This window comes from Macaca thibetana, chromosome 9 (assembly GCF_024542745.1).
Source record: "Macaca thibetana thibetana isolate TM-01 chromosome 9, ASM2454274v1, whole genome shotgun sequence".
In the NCBI taxonomy this organism is placed as follows: domain Eukaryota; kingdom Metazoa; phylum Chordata; class Mammalia; order Primates; family Cercopithecidae; genus Macaca; species Macaca thibetana.
Genome location: NC_065586.1, coordinates 118535551 through 118555735, shown reverse-complemented (window position 1 = coordinate 118555735; position 20185 = coordinate 118535551). Strand labels below are relative to the sequence as shown.

Genomic DNA, 20185 nt, shown 5'->3' with positions numbered 1-20185 from the left:
CCTCTGGCCGCAGACTAGGAGGCAGTGCCCACCCGGGTTGAGTCTGCCCCCCTGGTGCAGGAGGAGGGCCTGCGGCTGCAGAGGGGCACAAGAGACGTGAAGGAGGGAGGTGACAGTGAACGAGCCCCTGTATCAAGGAAAAGGCCAGTTCTTTCAAGCAATACCAGCACCCATGCAACGGGAACTTGTGAAACAGAGACAGACGCCAGAAGGAAGCTTTGGCTCAAATAAGAAATGAAAAGTGGTCCCGGACCCAAAACAAGCCACTTCCCCTTCCTGGGCCTCAGTTACCTCAGTGGTAAGACGAGGGGGTAGGCTAGACGGTTTCCGAAATCCTTTCCAGCTCCAAAGAAGTTCTGTGATCTAATAAATCTGAAAAGTGCATTTCCTCATGTTTTCCTTTCAGTGCGTAATCCCCATCCGTATAGAATATTCTTGGTTTTAATGCTGGCTTCCTGAGTCAGGTGCTACAGTTTCTTCCAATGGAACCAGTCAGTATCACCTGTGCGTTTAGACTTTCACAGTGACCTTCCGGGCTGAAATTAGGATTCCCCATCAGGGAGGGGAGATAAAATAGAAGTCTGGTCTCCCTGTATCCATAAAAAGACATATTTTTAATCATAAAATGGAATGAAATAATGATCCCTGCTACAACGTGGACAACCTTGAAAACATTATGCTAAGACACAGAAGCCAGTTACGTATTGTTTGATTCCATTTATATGAAATGTCCAGAATAAGCCAGTTCATAGAAACAGAAAATGAACCGGTGGTTGCCTAGGGCTGGACAGAGGAGAAGTACGTGGTGGCTACTAATGGATACGGGGTTTCTTTTTAGGGTGATGAAAGTGTTCTGGAGTTGGTAGTGATAGGTGCATGATTGTGAATACATAAGAACAGCAAATTGTACACTTGGGGTAAATTTTATAGTATGTAAATTATCTCTCGATAAAGCTGTTTTAAAAAGAAAAATAATGTTCTTTGTTTCTTTTTACTTTTTTAATGTGACTACTAGAAAATGATTTTGTATATGCAGCTTCTGTTATACTTCTGCCTATGTGTACAAAACATTTGAATAAATATTTTCATCACTTTTCAAAACAGACCAAATCAGTCTGGCCTCCTCCCGCATCCTGGACAGAGCTGGCATCCGAGAGGCTTACTGCAGCAAGCCCTGGACTGGGCTTCCTGAGACCTGGGTTCTCTGTTACCTCCTAGTTTGTGACCTCCAGCCCTCAGGTCGCCTCACTGGTCCCAGGCTGCTCGCCTGAGACGCGAGTGTTGGAAGGACAAGCTGACAACCACCCAAGCCCCTCCCAGGTGAGACTGCCTGTGATCACAACTCAACCAGGTAGAACCAAATTGGAAAAGTGCTCATTATTCTACCCCAAACATTGCTCAACTCTTACCTGAGAATGAAAGTAACCTGTAAGACCAAAAAAGTAATCTAACAGTGAGCAGAATGGCTGGGTTCGGCACCATCTTCTTCCATTATTCCTGAAGGACTGCTTTTGGGATAATTTCTTTCAGTGACTTACGAGGTTGAAATTCTAGAGCTGATGTCAACAAATATGGCTACAACCTTTCTGGAAAATAATTTGGCAATTTATACCAGAACCATAAAAATTCCATATCCTTCTTTCCAGTTTCTGTACTTCTTAGTACCTCTCCTAAGAGAATGACCCTAGATACAGAAATAGCCATAAACATGAAAATGTCCATCTCAGGATTGTTTAACATCGCAGCCTTGGCCTAAATGGATGTGGACAGGGGAACAGTTAACCAAATGGTGGCAACACTTGGGACAGAAATGATGGAATTAGGCCAGGCATAGTAGCTCATGCCTGTAATTCCCATACTTTGGGAGGCCGAAGCAGGCCAATCACTTGAGGCCAGGTGTTCGAGACCAGCCTGGCCAACATGGCAAAACTGTCTCTACTTAAAAATATAAAAGGTAGCTGGGTGTGGTGGTGCGGGCCTGTAATCCCAGCTACTGAGGAGGCTGAGGCATGAGAACTGCTTGAACCTGGGAGGTAGAGGTTTCAGTGAGCCAAGATCGTGCCCCTGACTCCAGCCTGGGCAACAGAGCAAGACTCTGTCTCAAAATAATAATAATAATAATAGTATTTCTGGAGAGATGGTAATGGTGACATATGAATCTTCTTTTCTTAATTTTTCATAGAATTAAATTACATTTATAATATTAAAGAACTGAGATAGTACAATATGTCATCAAATGTATAAATGCATTTTCTGTCATGTCTAAACAGTAGAGAGAAAAGATACAAAAAAAAGTCTTTATGCTAGGAGAGGAAAAACTTGTATACTCTGCTCAAAGAAAATCTAACCACAGCTGAAAAGACATGAAAGCATTTCAGTCCTCATTCATCAGTGAGTCCACCATGATATTTATACTGATATTTTCCCTTCAGCAAAATTATTATAATTACCATTCAAAGGCATTTATATGTGCTTATAACTCTTGAAGGGAGACATCAGTCATCAGATGAATAGCTTCTTAGTCATCTTCTAACCCAAGGAAATTATTTTAGGGAGAAGTAGGGAGAAGGGTTTTCTGCAACCTCATTTTGATTAGAGAGACTAAGGGAGCAAGGCCTGTTTCTCCAGCTTTACAGGAATACCATGAGTATGGACCATGGCCTCTCCCAAACACCTAACTGCTCCAAGAGGAGGATGTGGCTGAGATGGGGAGGGCTCAAAGACTCAGCCCTGGGTCTCAAGATAAACAGACTCCACACTGGCCCCTACAGATGAGCTGTGTGGCTTGTGAGAGTCATGTTCCCATTGGCTCCCTCAGTTTCCCCACCTGTGAAGTGAAGGGTTGGGCTCTAGGACCTGCCAGGACCCTTCACCCTCAGGTTTCATACTCTGGGATTCTGTCTTCTCTACAAGTCAGTTGGTGGCTTTGGGAAGCCACCAATGTCCTTACAGGTACGGTGGTGTCCTCATCCACAAGATGCATGAAAACAGGGAGTTGATGTGGTCAGAGATGGTTGTCAAAGGTAGGAGCAGAATGATACTTTTCAGAGGACAGAAGGACTATATGTTTGGCCAATGATGGGACTTCCAAGGGAACAGACTGTAAATGAGAAGTGTCACACAATCCCACAGACAGAACAATATCCACACACATGGTCCATCCCAGATGCTCTCAAATCCTCACCCTTCCTCCTACGCCTCCTCTGCTATTATCAGACTTTTCCTATTGGGTTTCATCCAGTGGGGCTAAACCACACTGGGCTATATTTTTCAGAGCCAAAAATGCTGGTGGAGAAAGGTCAGGCTGGGATCTGAGAAACCTCAGCTCAGGCCATTTCCTGACCAGCAAACATTAAACAGAAAGTCGGCCTGAGAAGAACACAGGATGCAGGATCCAGGATGCAGGCCACCCTGGGAGGAGCGTGCGCTCTCCACGGTGCAGGCAGAGATTGCAGCTTGCTTGGTGTAATGACTGGGATGCTGATGTTCTGGACCAAAGCATCTGCCCTTGGACATGACAGTGGTGAACCCTGCATTTGGCCTTCCTGAAACAGAGGGTCAAGTTCAGTCACTTTGGCCAAGAGCTATCATGTCTCAGTAGGACAAGAGAACATGCCCAGAGGAGACCCACACTTTGACACCCAGGAGACATATTACTATTTGCATCCTTCCGGCTTCACTATTCTTGGTGTTGGCTCTATCAGGAGTCCTGGAAGAGTCTGGAATTGTCAACTAGAGGTCCTAATCTCTTAAAGCTTCAATGCTTTAGGACTCCTGAAGCACTGAAGTTTTAGGCATTGACAAAGCTCCTTCATATTCCTTATATCATTGGACTTCAGTGCTTTAGGATTCCCAGTACTGAAGCTTTAGGAGTTGACAAAGCTCTTTCATATTCCTTATATCATTGGACTTCAATGCTTTAGGATTCCTAGCATTGAAACTTTAGGAGTTGACAAAGCTCCTTCATATCCCTTATGTCACAGTATCCTGTTGATGTCTCCTGGGAAGCATCATCGTCCTCCTGTTGTAGTTGAGGAAACTGAGGTGGAAGGGAGTCATCCCAAAGGCCCAAATGGGGCTAGGACTCAGGTTTTCTAACTCTAGTGGTTCATCATGGAGACCGCAATCCAGTGTTTCAGAATAGACTCAGGAGACGTCAGCACTTCTCTTTCAGGAACTGATAGATCAGGAGGCAGAAAATCAGGAAGGATACAGTTGACCTGAATGGCACTATCAATCCACTAGACCTAAGTGACATTTATAGAACACTCCATCCAACAACGACAGAACATACATTCTTCTCAAGCACACAGGGAACACTCACCAAGACAGATCACATTCTAGACCAGAAAATACCCCCTAACAAATGTAATAGAATAGAAATCATACAAAATATGTTCTCAGCCCACAATGGAATTAAACTAGAAATTAATAACCGAAAGATAGCTGGAAACATCCACCAAATATTTGACGAATAAACAAAACATTTCTAAATAACACTTGACTTAAAGAAATCTGAAGAATAGTTTGGGAGTGAGACAGACATGGGCTCAAATCCTGGCTCTGCCTCCTTGCACTGGCTGGCCTTGGACAAATTACAGCTAACCTCTAGGAGCCTCTTCTGTAGTCTCAGCTAGGAAGCAAGGCTAATGCCCTACCTCTCTGGGTGGCTACAAGTTAAGAACAAAGCAAGGCCCATAACACAAAGAGCACAGTGCCCAGCTCCCACAGAGCACCCAGTGGCAGCAGCTCTTTGGGTCACTGTTCTGTTTGGTGACATTTCCCACTGCCCTAACTGTCCTGGAGAATACAATATTCCTGTATAGCTCACTCTGCCACAGAAAAGCAGATGTGACCGCTGAACATTGAGCCTTCCCTCCCCTATGTCTGCTTGGCAAGACTGCCCATCTGCCTGGGCAATCCCAACTGTGTCCATCCGTCTCCACCAAGTGGTGACTGTGCTTACAAAACTGGCACCAAAGAGACAGCTCTTCTTAGTCACAGGATATGATATGACTCATGTGTTGGAAGATCGGGTAAAATCTTGCCCAAGACTATGTGAGAAGGAATTCTACAGCGAATCTCATCAAACTTTGAGAAAAAAAAAAACAGCTCATCACAGAGATAGGCCTACTATCTTTATTGCACAACTAATGAAAAAGATGTTCCTGAGGTTTGAAAATATTGCACAAGCTTCTGACTCATTAGGACTGAGGTTGTTCAATTTGGAAATTATCAGAAACTCCAGCCACAACAATATGCCCTCGGAGACTTTTGTGTGCACAAGGAGACATAATTATCCTGTGGTGAGGGACCAGCTGCTGTCACGGGATGCTGCGGAGGATTGTTTTTATGAAATGTACTTATTCGACAATTTGTCCTGGAATCTAAAATAATAGGGTATCCATGGACTCCCAAATTTGCCTTTTTTTCCTTCCTTAAGATGTGACAAATCTTTCCTTGTGAGGAATTCCCAGAGCATGGAAACCAAACCAAGCATCATTCAAGAAGGTCCCAGGGCTTCTATAAACTGCCATCTTCTGGGTGTCACAAGCTCCAGGAAGAGTTAACAAGATGACATCTGTAAAATCCCAGGCAGTCCAGACATGCAGCTCTTAATTCAAGAGAAGCCACACACTGGTCACATGATATAGGCAACAACTGGGACCTCAGAGGGTGATAGTCAAGGCAACTTTGGATACCTCTGCCCAGAGAACCTTTTCCAACATAGTAGATGGCAAATTCTGAGTCAGCTCCCAGACACAAGTCTCACATCACCCTCCTTCTCTGTGAAGGTTTCCTAACCCACCCACCCACCTCATCCCCAGGGAGACAAGAGCGTCTCAGCACTCTTCCCATACAGCTGACTCCTTTGTCAGTGTCTTGAAGATGATGATGATGATAATGATAATGACAACATGCTAATATTGCCTGAGTTCTAGCAATGCATCAGGCACAGTGCTTTGCGTTTCATATAAGGAGTTCCTTCCATTCTGCAATGCCCTAAGAGCTATGTATGTATCTGCTATTACTTCTATTATCTTACTGATGGGGAAACTGAGACTTAGAGATGAAGTCACTCAAGAAAAGCCACACATTCAGAAAGTGGTAATCCGACTTCAGAAGCCCAGCCCTTAAGCTGAGCATCCCACTATCTACCACCAGTACCTTGAGATCAGGGGCCACTAGTCCTAACCTCTGAGTCCCCGTACCTGGTACACTTCGAAGCACACAGTAGGTGTTAAATAAATGCTCTGAATGAATTTAGAAGTGGAACTCTCAGCATTGACTCCAAAAGCTGAACTCTGCGCCTTTCCAGCAGTGACGGACATGCCTCTTCACAGCCACTTACTTCTGTCCTGAGGCGTGTTGTCCTGGCTAATGTCCCCCTATGGTTCTAGGCACACGTCACCAAGTAGTGCTGAATCACTCCAACTTCCATGCCACTTCCAGGAGCCTTTTGGAAACACATTCAGAATGGCTACACTTCTCGGTTTCTCTATTAATAGGATTTTTCTTTCCTTTTTTTTTTTTTTTCAATGGCAGAGAAGGTGGAGATGGAAAAGATGAAATGACACAAAGGTATCTCACTTCCGACTACCCAAAGGCCTTGAGGCTCCAGGGAAGGAGCAAGAGGTATGAGGCTCTTGGAAGCTCATCTCTTGGGGATGAACATGTCACCCCTGTGGTCTCCTGGGGACTTTCAGCAGCCAGTACAAAGCTGAAACACAAAGCAACCAGGCTCAAGATGGATCACATCCATTCGATGCCAGCCTTGGCTTTAACCGTCAATAATTTAGGAAAAAGAAGTAGCTCTTAAGGAAGCCTTCCCAACCTTTAAATTAGGAATGAGGCGACCACAACCTCCTCAGAGACTTGTTTTCTTACAAGAATCACAGACCATTCCAGTTAAAAGGAGCCTCAGAGATCAACTGGCCCAATCCCCTTACTGCCGAGGCTGCAAGAGGTCGAGGGAGCCGTTACCTGATCAGGTAACAACCCGGGAAGGGCCAGAGCTGCTTGTCCTCAGCCCCTCCACCCCAGCTGGCCTTCCGAGGAACCCTCACCCACTGCCAAGCTCACTTCTTCTTCAAACTAAGCCTGACCAGAGCTATTTATTCACTTGAAATATAAGCTCATGGAAAGTCTGATTTCTGAATCCAAGGCATGAAACTCGTCCAGGATCACACAGCTCCAAACGGAGAATCCAGCCCCAAAGCAGAGGCTGTCAGGCTTCTGACCACAGTTAGCTCATGGTGCCCGCCACCATCGCTTACTCAATGCAGTTATTTTAAGTTCCAATGCAACCCATTTACAGCTCTCTCAGTGGAATGAAGTAACTCAGACACTTGGTTTTTGAGCTTGTTAACGTCCTAATTTCATGAAACCTTAATATTTTAACTCTTTAGCAAAACCAACAGAGCAATAAAAGAAGGCAGCTGACCAGAGCAGGCAGAGCCTCATAAACTGCTCAAAAGAATTCCAAGTTTCCAAGTTTCGGGTGACTAAAAACTGGAGACTCACAACTGTTTCCACCCATCCTACCCTAAGATGAAGCTCAGGTCCCGGCACACTTGTTTTTTAAGTGACAAAAGGTGTATTTGAATTGCCAACAGTGGAAATGACTCTCTAGCAAACCGCCCACTCTAACAATGGAAAAATGCAACCTGGGGAAGCAGTGATTGCACTGAATGTATTGAATGTAAGTTGCCTGTGGGCAGTGACTTTGTTTTATTCAACCCTGTCTCCCCAGAGCTCAGCACAGGGTCAGCACTCAGCTAACAATGATTGCTTGTTTGAGGCTCCCATGAAAGAATCACCTAAATAAAGTACATTTTGGGCCGGCGCAGTGGCTCACACCTGTAATCCCAGCACTTTGGGAGGCCAAGGCAGGCGGATCACGAGGTCAGGAGATCAAGACCATCCTGGCTAACACAGTGAAACCTCGTTTCTACTAAAAAATACAAAAAAAAATTAGCCGGGCATGGTGGCGGGTGCCTGCAGTCCCAGCTACTTGGGAGGCTGAGGCAGGAGAATGGCGTGAACTCGCGAGGTCTCAGAGCTTGCAGTGAGCCGAGATCGCGCCACTGCACTCCAGCCTGGGCGACAGAGCAAGACTCTGTCTCAAAAAAAAAAAATTAATAAATAAATAAATTTTACAAACCATCCAGGCCTCCAAGAAGTAAAGCAACCGTCTAAGCCCTTGGTTCTTCACCAGGTATGTACGTACAGCCTCTGCCTTCAGAGGCTCTGGGGTGAGACCAGGAGCAGGCAATACTAAAAACCACCAGAGGCGGAGTTTCTGGGCACCCCTGCAGCTTGCAGACCTCCAAGCTTGTCTGGGCTCCTGTCAGGAGTCGGGTGGGCTTTCCTGGAGGATGTACTAGGAGGAGAAATGGATGAGGCTTCTGCTGTTTGGGAAGTCTGTTTCAGGTCTTGATCCTGGCTTCTTGTCCGTGTTTTAGCAGAGGTCTGGAATCGTGGCTGGTCTTTTGGGACATGGGGGAATCCGGAAGGGCTTTCTCTCTTCAAGAGCAGTTTGCTGTCTGGATCTCTGGCGTGGAAACAGCTTTCCTACAGTCCCTCGGTTCTTTTTGCTTTTCTTTAGTGAGGGCTGCACTGATGGCAACTGGAGGCAACCCTGTCAACCTGAGCCTGCTGAGTGAGGGCTGTGATCTGTCCTGTTTCATCTCAAGGCCACAGCCATCTGGAGCTCTGTTGATTTCAGCTATTAGCTGGGGCTTAGCTGGGGGTGGTTTATAATCTCTGTTGCTCTGTCAACGGCACGGCATGCTGGTTATGAACGAGACTCTGGATCCAGTTGTGTGGGACCAGCAGTCCTGAGCAAGGTACTGCTCTGTGACTTAGTTGCCCAGCTGTAACCCAGGGAAGACTACAGCACTCACTCACAGGACTGTCAGGAGGATCAAATGAGTTAGTATGCACCCAGCACAGAATAAGCACAACATATATGTTAGCCCTCATTATTTGTATCCTATTAGTATTTCAATCCCTTTCTTTTTTGTAATCATCTGACCAGCAGAGCTGGAGATGACAGATCTTTGTTCTCTAGTTGAATTGTATACTTTGCCATCCAAACCCTGCCAGTGCATTGACTTCTGAAATAGATGATTTGCCTTCATTTCCAGAGCGGTGAGCAGAGATGTTCTCTGAGGTCTATTCATTAAACAGCTTACAAATGAAAGTACCTTCCTTTGAATGCTGACACGTTCCTCTATCCAAAGATCTACCATGACCCAAAGTACTGGTCACCTGCCTGGAGACCCCTGATCTGATGACATTTCTACCTCTCATCCCCTCGCATGCTCTGCCCCAGACAAAGCCTCCTTGTAATATTTGAAATCACAGCACCCGCTCCTGCCTCGAGAGCTCTGTCTTCAGATCTGTGTGTGCCTTGCTCCAACTTCAGGCCTCTAGTCAAGTGGCACCCCTTGAAAAGGCTCATGTCCATTGCAGCTCAAGTAGCTCTCCCGCCAATCTTCGAGCCAGAGCAGGCAGCCAATTCACCTCATTTAACAGTGACGTCAAGTGACCTGCCCGTAGGCACCAGCTGCTGAGTCCTGGAGCCTGGCTTGGACTGAATGAAGTCTGCTGGCTCCCAGGCGCCTGTCCTCGGAAACACCTCCGGAAAGTCAAGGGTGGAGAGTGAGATCCAGAGAGGGGGCGCAGCAAAGCAGTGCCTTCCACTAAGGAAAAACAGAATGGCTGTGTATCGAAAGCACCTCCCATTTGTCTTCATTCATTCATTTATTCATTCACTAATCCACTCGTACCAAGTGCCTCTGGTGTGCCAGACAAACATGCAAACGGTGTCAGACACCCTACGGAGCTCAACAAATATTTGCAAAAGAAGGAGGGAGGGATAAAAACAGCATTGTACCCACTCTGTCTCTCCCTCCTTTCAAAGCCACCATGCTTATCCCTCTGTGGCTGTCCCCTCACTGGTACACCGGGGCCCGCCGTGAGCCTGATGGCCAATGGGGGACCTGTTTTCCTCCACACAGGGACTCAGCCAACTCCAAAGCTTGTTAAGCAACTTGCCTCACTAGCAATAAATTAGGCGACTCGCATGGTGCCAGCAACTCAGGACCCCGTGCAATGAGACCACAAACAGCGAGACCAGTAACAGCTGGCTTGTTTTGGACAAAAACATGCTTTTTCAATGTTGTTGCCTCACACCCAGATTATTGCAGTAGTCTAAACTCTCCACCCTGGATGCATTCCGCACACCACTGCTAGGTCAGCCCTACACTACACTAGGCTTTGAGTTGCCCCAGTTCAAGAACATCTGCACACAGGGCCCGGGGCACAGCCAGCCTCTTCAGCCCTGGGACTCTGGGCCACCAGCCTGGCTCACTCCTGCTGCCCTCCCCAAACATCCCCCAGCCACACTCATCTATTCACCTCCAAACAAGTCTTAGGCTTTGTGTATGCTGTTCCCGGCTCTGAGGGGGATGCACGTCCAACCCACCCGGAAATTTACAGCACCTGACCCCTCTCCCACACCCTTGGAGTTAAGTGCTGGCCTGACTCCTCTGAATGAGGCTATCTGGGTTTAAACTCCAGCTGAGTGACCTTGGGCAAGTTTTTCAACCTAAGTTCCGCTATCTGTAAAACAGGAATGAGAAGCTGGGTGTGGTGGCATCCGCCTGTAGCCCCAGCCACTTGGGAGGCTGAAGCAGGAGAATCATTGAGTCCAGGGGTGGGAGGCTGCAGTGAGCCATGATCACACCACTATACTCCAGCCTGGGCGACAGAGGGAGACCCTGTCTCTTAAGAAGAAAAAAAGAGAGAGAGAGAGAGAGAGAGAGAAACTCCCTCCTCGTGAGACCAAATGAGGTCACAGAGGTAACACACCCGGCACACAGACTGAGTGCTCAATAGGCGTGTGCTATCATCATGCCCATTCTCTAGTCTGCGGGATCACTTGTCTCCGGGACAACTCTCTACTGCCTAACTAGGCTGAGTTTCCCGAGGGCTGTGCTCCTGCGTTAGTGAAATACACAATCTCGAATTTCACCCAATTCGGCTCTGGCACCTTCCGGTCCATGTAAGCCAAACTATGCCAAGTCCTAGTTGGTCATACTGAACCATATTCCTATAAAGTAAAATCTAGACCAGTCCCTCTGCACTGTGCTCTCCTATGCCCCTCTCCTGGCACTGCCCGAGTTGAGGAGGCAGCGCTGGGGTCGGGCAGCAGCCGCATGGCTGCCCCTAAGCGCACTGCCAAGCCCCGCTGTCTGGTTCTACACCGCGGGACTGGCCGCCGCTGAACTCGATATTCTTCTTCCACATGGCCTCTGCCTGAAGATGGGAAGCATCTCTCCGGAAGGTCCCGCGAGAGAGTTAGACATTGCTCCACTCCACTCCTGCCCCCATCACCACCATCTCCCCTGCCGAACAGGTCCTGTGTGCGGCAGGAGGGAGGGGTAGGCTCCTTCCTCATTACTAACCCGGTCCCTTCTACGCCTCTGCAGATTTCGTGATCCAAAGCCCGATTCAGCTTATTCAAAAGGAGCCACTTTCATTTTTGTAGGGCTGGCTCAAAACGAGGAAAGCAACACAGGCAGCAACGCCGCCGAAACGAGTGCGATGCCAAACCGTTCCCTGCCCGGGGTAGACTTTTTGGGGAAACTCCGGCGGGGGCCGGCAAACACTCTTCCTTTCCAAAAGAGTTACATACAGTTTTCACGGAGCGGTCCCGTGATCAAAGTAATGCATTTTAAAGGGGACGGAAGAAGCAAATAGAAAAAGCAACAGAAATGACTTCTTGTGGTCCTGAAGCCGCTCTGCAAGGCTCCAGTTCCTAGTCCTGAACTTCTCTCCTCCCTTTATGCCCCCACTCCTCTTATTTGTCCTCGGCTCCCCGCGCTGTGTGGCTGCCCTCAGGGCGCTCCGCGACAGGTCGCCAGGCGTCTCGAGCCCCAGAGTGCAGGCCCGGCGCACCGGCATCGTCTGGGCGCAGAACCGGCCCCGGGCTGGGCGTGAAGCTCGTTTCCGAGGCAGCCCGCGGAAAGCCGCCACCCCGGGGCCCACCTGCCTGTCCCCGAGAGTTGCCCTGGCCACCCCGCAACGCTTCACTGCCCCTCGGTCTGCCCACCAGTCCCGCAGAAGCAGGTCCGAGCTGGGATGGAGAGAATGGGGTGCTGCCCAGGAGTGCGGCAGAGTACCTTGGCCACAGGCGCCGCGCTGCAAGACGATGACCGGCGGCCGGTGCAGCCTCTCGGAGCGGCGGCTGGCGGCGCGCAGCTGGCACAGGTTGGCGTAGGTGTTGGCGTCGCTGCCGCACACCGGTTCGTTGCTGGCGCACACACAGAGGCCAGCCTGCGCGCGTCGCCGCACCGTGGCCGAGGCTGGCACCCCGAAGGGCACCACGCACTGCAGCCCCTCGCCGCACGGGCCCTCCTGCAGGCCGCACGCGGCGCCCTCCGGCGCGCCGCACACCTCGCAGCAGCCGCACGCGTCCCGGGCCCGGCCGCCCTCGCAGTGCTCCGGCTGCGGCGGGCAGCGCGCCGGCTCGCAGCGCTCGGGGCACCCGGTGGCCAAAGGCGCCGAGCGGCCGGCCCGGGACAGCTGCGCCGAGGCGGGCGCCGCCAGCAGCAGCAGTAGCAGCAGTGGGAGCAGCGCGGCGCGCGGGATCTGCATGGCGACTCTGGCGGCGGCGGCGGCGGCCGTGGCGGCTGACAGGGCGAGGGCCGGAGAGCGGCGCCGGGGAAAGTGCGGGAGGGCCTCGGGGGCAGCGGGTGCGAGTGCGCGCGGCCGCGCGGCCCAGCCCATTGGCCTCGCAGCGGTGACGAGCCGCCTTGGGGACGGGCACGGCGCCCGGGAGGGGGGCCGACCGGATGGCGGGAGGGCGGACGGCTGGACCGGGACCGCCCGCGGCGGGGGCAGGGCGGGCGCGCCCGGGCACGGCGGAGCTCGTGGGGCGCGGGCCGGGCAGTGCACAGACCCGCCCTCTCGCGGGACTCAGTTTCCCCGTCTGTGCGCCCCACATATTCGCCTTCCGCAGGTTCTCTCGCTGCGATTCGCGTCCTTCAAACTAAAGGAACTTTGCAAGGGGGCCCTGCGGCGTCTCCCCGCGGGAGCGCTCGGGAAAGTTCCTGCAAATCGCCCGACTGGGGGCCTGCCCGGGAGGCTCGGACTGGGCCAGGCAGGGACTGCAGGGGCCTCTGCGCAGACCCGGGGCGTTGGCGGCACCGCGGACCCCGGTCACGCGCTGGTTCTGCCCCCGGTACCCCGCATGCGGGACCCTGACCGCGGGGCCTGTGCGGCCGGACGAAGGCAGCGTCCGCGGAGCTGCCAGAAAGCCCGCGCCCGGACCCACAGTGAAGTGATAAAAGCAGAGAGCAGAAGTAATTTGAACAGAATCCTTCACACGTCTGATTCTTTTAAACAGTTGTTGTGGGTGGCACGCGTGTCCGTACTCGCAGAGAGCTCAGGAAGCAGCTGGGAGGCTCGTAACTGGAGAGGGTGCAGCGGTCTCAGATGGGAAAGGGGTTTGCTCCTGTTTGAATTTTTCACCACGTGCGTGATTATTTCAAAACACTTTTGTTATCAAAAATTTGATTTTCCACTGGAGAATCTTTGGTGCAGCCTTTGGGACAGATGCGAGTCTGAGAGTCATCAGGAGGGCCGAGGGCGACCCTGGAGGTGGGTCTGGGTGCCCAGGCAGCACCAGGCCTGTGGGCAGTAGTCCTGGGTCCACACTGAGCAGATGGGTACAGCTCGCGTCCAAGGACCTGAGAGGAGGCGGTTCGCCCAGCCCTCATCCGAAACCCTCAAACCTCCAACCCTACCCTGGGCAGAGGCACCCACGGTTGGGTGGGCCGGCAGAGCTGACTTTGGGATACAGTAGCAAGGGAGGGGGCTGGGGGCTTGGAGATTTTAATATTCTTCTGTATTTGGGTTGCTCCCTCGTGCACACGTTACTTTTCCAATACAAATAGTTTAAAAAGTAAACTCCAAATACTTATAAGCCCCCTCAAAGCACCTTCCAAATATGAACCTTGTTAATGTCCAAAGTCCAGAGGGGTCCCTCAGAAAGGCCCAGGAGCCTGGGGCATGGGAAAGCTGTCGGGGTCCCCATGCTGACTCCCTGGACTCCAAACGACATTCCATAAAGCCAGGGCCTCATGGCTGCAGAAGGGAGGCCTTTACCCAGAATGCCTTCAGGCCTGGATCCTGGAGAGGCAGAGGCCTCTGCTGATGAGAAGCCCTGAGTTCTTGGCTAGCTGTGGTTAACCATAAAAAGTGCGGGGTGGGGGTGATGATTTTCAAAGTCCATCAGCAAAGAAAGACTCTCCCCACTGCAGTCCTGGGGCAGACGGAATTAAAAGGACACGTGGTGGTGAATAAATTGGTGACAACTTATTTTTGTCGAATTCCCTTATTTTACAGAGGAGAAAACTGAGGGCTGGAGAGGGTGACTTCCCTGAGTGTCAGCCACAAGTTGAGTGCTGGAGCCAGTACACCTTCCAAACTGGCCGTGCCTGCCTGCAAGCCCCATCCTCCACCATCCCTCTGAGCAGCCAGACTGCAGACGGAATGAGCCCACCGCACACAGTGTGGCTGCAGCTTCCCCACTGCTTTGCGGGAGGTGGAGGGAGTTTCTAAGCTCTTTCCCTGTCGGGGAATTAAGTAGCTGGGGGTCCCACTGAGTCTCCACAACCCTCTCACCCATTCTCCACCCCTTCCCCACCACACATACACTCTGCTCCCCCAGTGCTCAATAACTTGCATTTTCTGGAACATACCTTTCCGCTTACGGTCTCTGTGCCTTTGCCCACATCTCCTCTCTTCCTGAAACACCCCTCCTCCCCTCCAGCATGAACTAATGTGACCTAGAGAAGCACGTAGGAACCCTGTCATCTGGGGGACTTGGGTTCAAATCCCACTTCTGGTCCTTAAGTCTGTGACTCTGGGCCTTTAATAACTGGAGGAGTTTCATTAGGAAAATGGCAGTGACTGCATCTCTCCCTGGAGTGACTGATGTGCCACCCACAAGCTTCTATTTGGTCAGTGCTGGGTCCCGTCGTCCCATCTAGCATGCTCCTCTTCCATCCTCATGCCCCCACTCAGTGCCATTTCCTCTGCCTCCCACCCTCTGTGCTGCTGTTCCTCCCCTCATCACCTCCTCCCCAGGGCAGAGGCCCCATCTTCTTCACCCCTGAACGCCCCAGTGCCAGCACCGTGCTTTGGCAAGTTATTCAGCACTGGGGGAGTAGAGTGTATGTGTGGTGGGGGAGGGGATGCAGAATGGGCAAGAGGGTGATGGAGATTGGGGGGGACCCCCAGCTACTTAAAATCCCTGAGGAAGTGTTGGCTGAACTGGACCCACTCCTTGATGGTTCACAGCCTAAAAGAGGCATTTGTAACCATAGTAACCAGTAAGTGCAAGCCATGGGGCCACGTGGCTGTTCTAGAGAAGGAAGACAGCACCACCCTGAGAGCCATGCTGGTGGCTTCACCAGGAAGGGAGTCAGCAGGGGGAGGACTGGGGGGGACCAAGCGGTCCCTAAGAAGCAGAATTTGCAATACCCAAGGTTGTAGAAAGAGCAACCTGGCAGGACCACTGCACAATGAGATCACAGGATCATCTCCCAGCTGTTCGTGCAGCTCACTCCACCTGCCCTGACCCAAGCACGGGTCGTGAAGAAGACAAGCAGCTCTACAGAGGGGCCTCAAGAAATCCTTTGAAACAGAGAAATCAAAGTCTTGCTGGAAGGGTTGTGGGCACCCTGGACCGTCCACATGGGAGGCTGTTGGTGTGTGTGTGCCTACGTGTGTCCATCGGTGGGCACACAAAGAAGGAAATGGTAAACCCATTGAAACCCGGCCTCGTGGACCCATCACTGACCTTCCCTTAGTCCTAACGTCCCCATATCTGGAGGTAATGCTTTCAACCTGCAAGCATTGCTCTTTCTGTCTTTTAGATTCTTCCCCGCCTGCTGCCATTTATAAAGACATTTTCTTAAAAGAAGCATTTTTCTTTTGATACATCATGAAAACTCATTTCTCACTCACCAAGCCTTGGCACAGTATTCTAGAGAGGATTTTTCCAGAGAAAAGGGGGCAGTTTTGAAGCCAAACAGGCGAGTTCCCCAACATCCTCTCTGCAGCCCTCATTTGCAGCATTGAAGCTTCAGTTTTGAACAGGGCCAAGTCTATTCATGAATAATGAACAATGAAACACCACAGCTGCCAGAGCCTTAATCAGGAAACGAGGCTTCTGAATAGGAATGGAGCAGCCATGTCTGTGCTGCCCCGGAGGAGGATGATTTCCCACTTTGGGCCTCTGTTCTCCCAAATGTACAAAGGACCCAGAATGCTCAGGGGCTCATATTGCCTTTCCTAAGTCACAAGATCTAAGATCTAAGGAGCTGTATTAAAAATTTTGGCTCCTCCTATAAGCTTATCCTATCACTCTACTGCTCATTAATTTCCAGGAGCTCTCCATGCCAGTAGAATGAAGTCCAAGTTTCTTACCCTGACTTCCAATGTCCCCCATGCCCCTCACGCCAGGTTGTCCTCTAGATCCAGGGTGATACAATCCATTCCTACTCATCCATTCTCCCGTAGCAACAGAACCCTGGCTGGGGCCATGCCAGCAAGTAAAGGATGACTTCTCAGCTGGTGTTGCCCCCTTTCCTCCGAGTGCCAGGCCCACTCCCATCCCCTCTGGTCACCCCAGCATCAGAAATCATAACCTCCTTTAACAGAAGGTACACCCTGATGACAAACCCACATCAGTTCAGTTAGGTTCGGTTCAGGAAAAATTTCCTGAGCCCCTGCTACAGGGCAGACACTGCTAGACACTGTAAAGCAGTGTCGAACGATCAAGCCCCTGTCCTCAAGAAGTTTAAAGTCTAGAATTTTCTGCAATGATGGAAATAATCTCTATCTGTGCTGTCCAAGAGGGTAGCCACTAACTACATGTGACTGCCGAGCATTTGAAATGCACCAAGTACAAGGATGATCTGAATTTTTATTTAATTTTAATTAATGCCTATCACAGGAGAGAGAGGAGGGTAAGAAAACAAAGGCAGGATGACAGGAGGGAATGCAGTGACAGAGAGGAATCCAGATGTTAGGAGGAGATTGGGCTGCATCTCAAGGGTTGAGAAAGATTTTACCAGCTGCACAGAGCAGAAGATGCATCCAGTTGGTGATGACGCGATGAGTCCGCCCAGGTGGGGAAATTCCAAGTTGTGCAGTGTGGCCGCAGGCGGGAAGAGAGTCCTTTGGACAGTCCAGGCAGCTGGAGGGAAGGGGACCGGTCTATGTTATGAGGGACTCCCTCTGTCCTCCTAAGGATTTTTGGCTTCACATTGATGCTGATGAGACACTCCAGTTGGCTTTTAAGGAGATATGTTTTGGCAGAATCGCCTTGCTGCAGTGTGGATGATAGATTGAAAAAAAAATAGATTTAATAATATGCATTTTTAAATATGGACACATGACTATATTTTAGGTTGAGGAGCACTTTAAATTAAATTGAAGATGCAGTTAATGTAACTCAATCGGGTAAAAAGTAAAGACATTCCATTCGTTTTGTAACAATTAAATTATTTCTGTATGATCTCTTTAATGTAGACCCCTCCTTCAAAAATAGGACAAAGGTGAGGAAGTTCAAAATATTTTTGAGAACTTTTTTTTTTTTTTTTTTTGAGACAGAGTCTCACTCTGTTGCCCAGGCTGGAGTGCAGTGGTGCGATCTCGGCTCACTGCAACCTCCATCTCCAAGGTTCTAGCGATTCTCCTGCCTCAGCCTCCCAAGTAGCTGGAATTACAGGCACCTGCTACCATGCCTGGCTAATTTCTGTATTTTTAGTAGAGATGGGGTTTCACCACGTTGGCCAGGCTGGTCTCCAACCCCCAACCGCAAGTGATTTGCCCACCTTGGCCTCCCAAAGTGCTGGTATACAGCCGTGAGCCACCATGCCTGGCCTATTTTTGAGAATTTCTGAAGCACTTTAGAATTACAGTACCAGCATTTCTTTTTTTCTTTTTACTTATTTTTTAGATAGGGCAGCCTCTCGAGCCAGAGTAGGCTCAGAGGCTCCAGTACTAGCATTTCTAATATCAAATCAAAACATTCATGTCTATTTGTTAAATAAGGATACTTAAAAGCCAACCCCAGGCCTGCTGCTGCCCAGTTTCCTTTTAAGCCTTTAAATTCTACATATTTGTTAAGATCTATAATTCAGATCTTTTATTAATTTAGGCAAACCCTTCCCCTAAATCAGTTGCATGAGACCAGCAGTCCATCTTTGCATTAATTGGCTCCTTCCAACATATTTGCTTTAGAAAATTAAAAGCATGGCATGTGATCAAATTTTTCACTCTCCATGGCAAAGTATCAGACAGATACAATTCAAACAGAGCCCCAGGCAGCTACCAAAAGGTCTTGAATGACAGCTTGTCAATTTTCTGTCATTCAGGAGCAGCTTGAAAAGCTGAGCGCCCTCACATTTAGAACTTGCTGTCATTTAGGCAAAATGGTTTAACATTGAATCAAGGACATTATGAGCCAGAATTTTAAATCTGCTTATAAAAAAAAATTAAGAGACAGAAGGGGCTCAACCTTTGAGTTCTTTCATTTGTCTAATTATATAGTACTACAGCAAGCACAAAGCGCCACAGTTCTGTAAGCATTAGAAAGCATTTACTAAGCTTATTTGGCAACATGGTCTCTAAGGTGCTTGATGTCCAAGTTTTAAACCAACGTGACCTAGAAGGCCCAGATTCTTTCTCTACAAACTTGCATGGTGGTTTTCTTACTCATACAGCCAAGGCATTTTTTTAATCCAGAAATGAGCAGGAAAAATGAGCGTTGGAAAGTAGTGAGAATATTGAAAGAATGGTACAGCTTTCTAAATGACTCCTATAACAACCCAGACAAGAAGCAGGCTGAGGTTTCCACTTCCTTCAGTAAACCCTAAAGCCAGTTCACCTACTCGAGGGGCCACTCGGATGGCCTTCTATGGGCTTTGGGTTTCTGCTCACCCCATCACTTTCTCAGACCCACTGTGTCTTCTTGTTCCCTTTTTCTGGCTTGTAGCAGGTGCATTGGAAATATTTACTGATATTCCCAACTCTCCAGCTATTCAACCAGAGGAGGGTTGAATTGACCCTGGGCCCTGCCTCGGCCTCCCTGTGGCCAGTGGTGCTCAAACCTGAGCGAGCATCAGAAGCACCTGAAGGCTGGTTAAAATGCAAGCTGCAGGGCGCCACTCCAGAATTTCTGATTTAATAGAGCTGGGGTAAGGCCTGATCATCTGCATTTCTTACCAGTGTGAGGTGGTGCTAAGGCTGCTGGTCTGAGTACAGAGGAGGTTCCAGCAAGAGAGAAGAAGGCTGGTAAGTAGAGCTCAGGGTGGATTTTAGCAGCTGGGATCTTGGAGTGTGATAAAGACAGTTTGCTCCTCTGCCTGACACTGGCTCCTTCTCCACCAACTCCAGTGTCCGGCAGACTCTCGCAGGTGGAAATGAAGGACACAGGAACCACCGAGGAGGACAGACTTGCCATCTCAGGCCCTCCTTTCCCCTCCACCTCAGTTACCGTCGGTCCTGGGTGTAGGTGCAGCACGTAGAGTACAGAGACATGACGTGGTGACAAAGGTGCTATCCCCTTGCCAAGCCAGCTGCCATCTCACTCAGCCAGGAGCACTGTCTTTTCCCGTCACACAAAAATGCCCCCAGGAGTCAGGCGCCCTGATAACTCCACCTTAAATTGTTGGGTGGTCTCAGGGAGGGTCTACCCCTCAGTCCTGCTCTGCCAGAGGAGGCAGCAGAGGTCCCTAGTATCCATTGAAATCATCTGTGAAGCTTTTAAAAAAATGCTGAGACCCAGGGATTTGGAGGAAAAAAAAAACTTGATTGTAGATCATAGTATTGAATCAATGTTGATTTTCCAATTTTGATCGTGTTACTGTGGTATGAGAACATTTTTTTTTTCAAGAAAAACACTGAAATATTTAGAAGTAAAGGAAGTGCAACTTAAAGCCTGCCACTTAAATGTTTTAAATGTTTCACATGCTTTAAATGTTTCCAGGAACTAGAATGATGTAGCAAGGGTGGTGAGCATTCGGGAAATCTGGGTTAAGGGTAAATGAGAGGTTTTTTTGCGGGGGGGTTGTTTTTTGTTTTTTTTACTGTTTTTCAA

General features: G+C 49.6%; 2 protein-coding genes across 2 annotated transcripts in view; both read right to left on the bottom strand.

Annotated features, from left to right (window-relative positions):
• Positions 1-12850, bottom strand: part of HTRA1 (HtrA serine peptidase 1) — a 52930-nt gene extending 40080 nt beyond the window's left edge. The window contains exon 1 of the mRNA XM_050802697.1: positions 12192-12850. Within this exon, the coding sequence (XP_050658654.1) occupies positions 12192-12798 (607 nt within the window). The 5' untranslated portion in view covers positions 12799-12850. The remainder of the gene's footprint in view (positions 1-12191) is intronic.
• Positions 12851-19326: 6476 nt separating this feature from the next.
• On the bottom strand, positions 19327-19672 carry ARMS2 (age-related maculopathy susceptibility 2; the record flags this gene model as incomplete). Its single annotated transcript, XM_050803143.1, is given in 2 exon segments — positions 19327-19341; positions 19343-19672. Coding segments are annotated over 2 exon segments (345 nt in total), but the record flags the coding sequence as incomplete, so codon positions are not given.
• Between the last annotated feature and the right edge of the window lie 513 nt (positions 19673-20185).